Source organism: Diadema setosum, chromosome 15 (genome assembly GCF_964275005.1).
Source record: "Diadema setosum chromosome 15, eeDiaSeto1, whole genome shotgun sequence".
In the NCBI taxonomy this organism is placed as follows: Eukaryota; Metazoa; Echinodermata; class Echinoidea; order Diadematoida; family Diadematidae; genus Diadema; species Diadema setosum.
This window is the reverse complement of record NC_092699.1, coordinates 9,299,593-9,306,084: the sequence shown is the minus strand read 5'-3', so window position 1 is coordinate 9,306,084 and position 6,492 is coordinate 9,299,593. Positions and strand designations below refer to the sequence as shown.

The 6,492-nt window shown below is 41.4% G+C and overlaps 1 protein-coding gene across 1 annotated transcript in view; it reads left to right on the top strand.

Moving 5' to 3' along the window:
* Positions 1 to 5,033: 5,033 nt before the first annotated feature.
* LOC140238494 (uncharacterized) overlaps positions 5,034 to 6,492 on the top strand; it is a 7,791-nt gene continuing 6,332 nt past the window's right edge. The window contains exons 1-3 of the mRNA XM_072318400.1: positions 5,034 to 5,130; positions 5,708 to 5,835; positions 6,442 to 6,492. The exon at positions 6,442 to 6,492 is cut by the window's right edge and continues 169 nt beyond it. Of these exons, the coding sequence (XP_072174501.1) occupies positions 5,034 to 5,130; positions 5,708 to 5,835; positions 6,442 to 6,492 (276 nt within the window). The remainder of the gene's footprint in view (positions 5,131 to 5,707; positions 5,836 to 6,441) is intronic.

The window sequence follows — 6,492 nt, the reverse complement described above, 5'->3', positions numbered from 1 at the left end:
GTACCTTTATCTACTGTAGAAGAAGGTACTACAAACGAGGAAGCCAGTACAGTAAAGGTCACTAGTCAAATGACGACCAAGGAAGAAGAAACCAGTGGTACTTCGATCCCTACCAAAGAAGCTACTACTTTTGAACTCCAAACCAATACCAACGAAGTCACGTCTGCACAAACTGCAAGTGAAAGCTGGACATCGCCAAAATCATCATCTGTGGAACCATCTACTGTCAAGGAGAGAACCACGATTGCTGACCTTACTTCAGTGAAAGCTACAAGCCGAATGGGAACAACGGAAGAGTCAACCAGCAAAGTAACATCGATTACAACGGCAGAAGCCACAATAACCGATGAATATACATCCAAACCAGTGTCAAGTGAAACTACAATATCACAAGAATCAACGAGTCAATGGATGTCTTCCACCGAAGAAGCCACATCTTCTGCCAACGAAGCAACTACCGTTCATGCGACAAGTGAAAGAATTGCCTCAACGGAATCAACAAATCTGCCCTCATCACAGGCAACCGAGGAAGGTACCACCGTCGATGAGTATACTTCTCAGGAGACTGCAAGTGTTGGAACCACACTGAAAGAAGTAACTAGTGTACCTTTATCTACTGTAGAAGAAGGTACTACAAACGAGGAAGCCAGTACAGTAAAGGTCACGAGTCAAATGACGACCAAGGAAGAATCAAGCAGTGGTACTTCGAGCCCTACCAAAGAAGCTAGTACTTTTGAACTCCAAACCAATACCAACGAAGTCACGTCTGCACAAACTGTAAGTGAAAGCTGGACATCGCCAGAATCATCTTCCATGGAACCATCTACCGTCAAGGAGAGAACCACGATTGCTGACCTTACTTCAGTGAAAGCTACAAGCCCAATGGGAACAACGGAAGAGTCAACCAACAAAGTAACATCGATTACAACGGAAGAAGCCACAATAACCGATGAATATACATCCAAACCAGTGTCAAGTGAAAGGACAATATCACAAGAATCAACGAGTCAATGGATGTCTTCCACCGAAGAAGCCACATCTTCTGCCAACGAAGTTACTACCGTTCATGCGACAAGTGAAAGAATTGCCTCAACGGAATCAACAAATCTGCCCTCATCACAGGCAACCGAGGAAGGTACCACCGTCGATGAGTATACTTCTCAGGAGACTGCAAGTGTTGGAACCACACTGAAAGAAGTAACTAGTGTACCTTTATCTACTGTAGAAGAAGGTACTACAAACGAGGAAGCCAGTACAGTAAAGGTCACGAGTCAAATGACGACCAAGGAAGAAGCAACCAGTGGTACTTCGAGCACTACCAAAGAAGCTACTACTTTTGAACCCCAAACCAATACCAACGAAGTCACGTCTGCACACACTGCAAGTGAAAGCCCATCTTCCATGGAACCATCTACCGTCGAGGAGAGAACCACGATTGCTGACCTTACTTCAGTGAAAGCTACAAGCCCAATGGGAACAACGGAAGAGTCAACCAACAAAGTAACATCGATTGCAACGGAAGAAGCCACAATAACCGATGAATATACATCCAAACCAGTGTCAAGTGAAAGGACAATATCACAAGAATCAACGAGTCAATGGATGTCTTCCACCGAAGAAGCCACATCTTCTGCCAACGAAGTTACTACCGTTCATGCGACAAGTGAAAGAATTGCCTCAACGGAATCAACAAATCTGCCCTCATCACAGGCAACCGAGGAAGGTACCACCGTCGATGAGTATACTTCTCAGGAGACTGCAAGTGTTGGAACCACACTGAAAGAAGTAACTAGTGTACCTTTATCTACTGTAGAAGAAGGTACTACAAACGAGGAAGCCAGTACAGTAAAGGTCACGAGTCAAATGACGACCAAGGAAGAATCAAGCAGTGGTACTTCGAGCCCTACCAAAGAAGCTAGTACTTTTGAACTCCAAACCAATACCAACGAAGTCACGTCTGCACAAACTGTAAGTGAAAGCTGGACATCGCCAGAATCATCTTCCATGGAACCATCTACCGTCAAGGAGAGAACCACGATTGCTGACCTTACTTCAGTGAAAGCTACAAGCCCAATGGGAACAACGGAAGAGTCAACCAACAAAGTAACATCGATTACAACGGAAGAAGCCACAATAACCGATGAATATACATCCAAACCAGTGTCAAGTGAAAGGACAATATCACAAGAATCAACGAGTCAATGGATGTCTTCCACCGAAGAAGCCACATCTTCTGCCAACGAAGTTACTACCGTTCATGCGACAAGTGAAAGAATTGCCTCAACGGAATCAACAAATCTGCCCTCATCACAGGCAACCGAGGAAGGTACCACCGTCGATGAGTATACTTCTCAGGAGACTGCAAGTGTTGGAACCACACTGAAAGAAGTAACTAGTGTACCTTTATCTACTGTAGAAGAAGGTACTACAAACGAGGAAGCCAGTACAGTAAAGGTCACGAGTCAAATGACGACCAAGGAAGAAGCAACCAGTGGTACTTCGAGCACTACCAAAGAAGCTACTACTTTTGAACTCCAAACCAATACCAACGAAGTCACATCTGCACAAACTGCAAGTGAAAGCTCATCTTCCATGGAACCATCTACCGTCAAGGAGAGAACCACGATTGCTGACCTTACGTCAGTTAAAGCTACAAGCCCAATGGGAACAACGGAAGAGTCAACCAACAAAGTAACATCGATTACAACGGAAGAAGCCACAATAACCGATGAATATACATCCAAACCAGTGTCAAGTGAAAGGACAATATCACAAGAATCAAAGAGTCCATGGATGTCTTCCACCGAAGAAGCCACATCTTCTGCCAACGAAGTTACTACCGTTCATGCGACAAGTGAAAGAATTGCCTCAACGGAATCAACAAATCTGCCCTCATCACAGGCAACCGAGGAAGGTACCACCGTCGATGAGTATACTTCTCAGGAGACTCCAAGTGTTGGAACCACACTGAAAGAAGTAACTAGTGTACCTTTATCTACTGTAGAAGAAGGTACTACAAACGAGGAAGCCAGTACAGTAAAGGTCACGAGTCAAATGACGACCAAGCAAGAAGCAACTAGTGGTAATTCGAGCCCTTCCAAAGAAGCTACTACTTTTGAACTCCAAACCAATACCAACGAAGTGACGTCCGCACAAACTGCAAGTGAAAGCTGGACATCGCCAGAATCATCTTCCATGGAACCATCTACCGTCAAGGAGAGAACCACGATTGCTGACCTTACTTCAGTGAAAGCTACAAGCCCAATGGGAACAACGGAAGAGTCAACTAACAAAGTAACATCAATTACAACGGAAGAAGCCACAATAACCGATGAATATACATCCAAACAAGTGTCAAGTGAAAGGACAATATCACAAGAATCAACGAGTCAATGGATGTCTTCCACCGAAGAAGCCACATCTTCTGCGAACGAAGTTACTACCGTTCTTACGACAAGTGAAAGAATTGCCTCAACGGAATCAACAAACCTGCCCTCATCACAAGCAACTGAGGAAGGCACCACCGTCGATGGAGGTACTACAAACGAGGATCTCAATACAGTAAAGGTCACGAGTCAAATGACGACCAAGGAAGAAGCAACGAGCAGGACATCGAGCCCTACTGACGAAGCTACTACTGCTGAACAAGAAACTACTACTGAAGACATGAGTACGTATGCCTCTGTCACAACGACGATGAAAACCACAACTGAATTCCAAACAACTACTGATACACCAGCATCCTCTTCCACAACAAATGAACAAACTACTGTTGACCTTCACACAACTGGTACTACATCGGACACTTTTAAAACAACGAAACACACTACGTCTGGAATCCAAACAACACCTGCTGCCTCGACGACAAAAACTCCAATCCACCACCAAACATCTCGTACTACCTCAGCAAACATATTTACGACGACTCATCAAACTACATCGGAAATGCAGTCAACTCGTAGTACTACAACAAATTCTGTTACAACCACAAGGCAAACCACAGCAGATCTGCAGACGACTCGTAAGTGAATGAAATTTGAATGTTGTCTCGTATAGCAATAGCTTGTTATTAAATAAAAAGAGTGAAAACACGACGAGGAGACGAAATTATTAAGTCACATATTCACGATGTAGCGCTGACTTTCTTGTTTGAAGATTACATAGAGTGTTACTGGTATTCAGGATTTCGTCTATCGCGTCTGTATATTCAAGAAAGAGCGTAATTCCATCGTCTTTCTGTGAATCCAATTAAAATACTCAACTTCATGCATTTGTATGACGCATGACCATAGGTCCGCAACTGAGAACGCTTGTGCTTCTAGCAAAACCAGTTCGAAGTATCCTATGAAGCTACAGCTGGAAGTTTTTAGTCATATACAAATCCATTAATTGATTCCCTGAAATTTACATAAAAAAGAAAGATTTGGTTTGTTGGTTTATTCTATTTTTGCTCATCATCGATATTCGGATTTCAATATTCAGCAATTGTGCCGTGCCAGGGCAACTGTGACCCATGGACAGAGGAGTGTGACAACGATCAATGTGTGTGCCGACTGCCTTTCCCCGTTCCACCTGGAGAACCTTGCCTAGGTATGTTTCAAACTATGACAAGGAATCTTACCTGCAGAGTTGGGTTAAGTAAGATTAAGTAAACGGTTCGCTTTCCCTAAATCACAAAGTATATATAAATCTATCGTATTCTATATGACAGCATGTCATTCATGTTAATTGGGGCAAAAATGTTAGTTGTTTTTTTTTTCATTAGTAAGGGAATATACTGGATACATGCATTAGCCACTATTTATCAACCCTCTAATTATCTAAAATATTGTTTTGTCTAATCACAACTGGCAGACATCATAATGATAACTATGATTCAATTAATGATTTAAAGAATTTGCATTGAATTTCTTCCGATTTCAGTTGGATACTGACGTCTGATACACAGTATTCGAATTTTGTTTGATGACTCCCCTAAAACCGTATCACTATCATGTTTTTTCCAATCATGGTTAATAGACCCCTGCTTCGGGATGTGTGACAGGAACACTGAAGTGTGTACAGAGACCGGATCAGGATTTGAGTGTCAGTGTCGTGAAAATTACTACAATACAGGGAACGGATGTACAGGTAATGTTACATAAAAACAACATAATTTCAAATTCACCAGACTAGATTTCATGTACACATAATATGTGTACATGAAATCTAGTCTGGTGAATTTGAAATTTGAAAGATAGACGTATCGTCAAGCGAAGTGCTTTTTTTATGTTTTTTTTTTTTCGAAGCTTACATCAAAACGAAGATTATGGTAAATAGCACATCTTGGACGAGGACACCGTGATACATGTAGTTTTGTGGTATGAATTTTGGAATGACTTACAGTCGAGAGGACGCACCATCTGTTACAGTTTTTTAAATCAATTGCTAAAGTTTACAGTACAAGAACTAGGTCTATGAAGAAGACAGGGATTGTCAGTTCAACCACATATGAATCGTGCCAGGAATTATCTAACTTCGTGTACTACAAATACAAGATAAAAAGTGCTCCTAAAGCATCTTCTGGTGCGTCCTGTGTTGCTGCAGTTTGAAAAAAAAAAATTCAGTGTCGTTCATCACTACCTACTTACATACCTAATTGTTTTGTTTTGTTTTGTTTTGTTTTTGAAGTTAGAAATGTGTACGTGTGTTATTTATTTCTCCCCAGCTGTTTCGTCATTCCAAGTCATGCTTGAAATCGAAACGGTCAATGGGACAATAGCTGTCTTCTATGACTCTTTAAGCGACCGAAGTAGCCATGACTTCAATTTCATGAAAGAAGAGATCTGTACCATGGTAAGGTTCGCCTCGTCATTTTAGACTTCGCAAGAAAGACGTAGAGTAGAGTACTACACCTATATAACATGATATACCTTCAAAGTAAATAATGCTAAAGTAATCACAGGATGTCCTAGATCTTTGTCCTCTTCTTTTGTGTGTGTGTGTGTTTGTGTGTTGCTTATTTGTTTGAAACTAACTTTTCTCATTAGGTTTGGAGCTGCTATTTTTACTCAACTTGGAATTGCGTTGACAAAACGTAGCAAAACTTCTTGGTTAAAAAAAAGAAGAGTTTCCCCCTCTACTTAAAAAAAAACAGCAAAAAAAAAAAAACAACAAAACAACAAAAACCAACAATAACAAAACAAAACAAAAGACTGAGCTGTAAGGCTTTTATATCAGATCTGCTTTTGACGGGATTTTTAGTTATTGCTTAATCCAGTTAAGAAGCCAGAATATGGTTACAATGACGAATCTCGCTAGTAAGTCAAGCGCCAATGATGTGCTTGTACACGTTCTTCTGTAAGTTTGCTCCATTTAAGAAGTCATGCATTGGAAAGTAATTTAATATCAAGCTTAACAGCTCGCGTCTTTCCCTTCGCCTGGCATAACTTTGTTGTTTAGGTCGACACACTGTACCAGTCACTGTCGGACTATTTTCTCTGCGATTTGTTC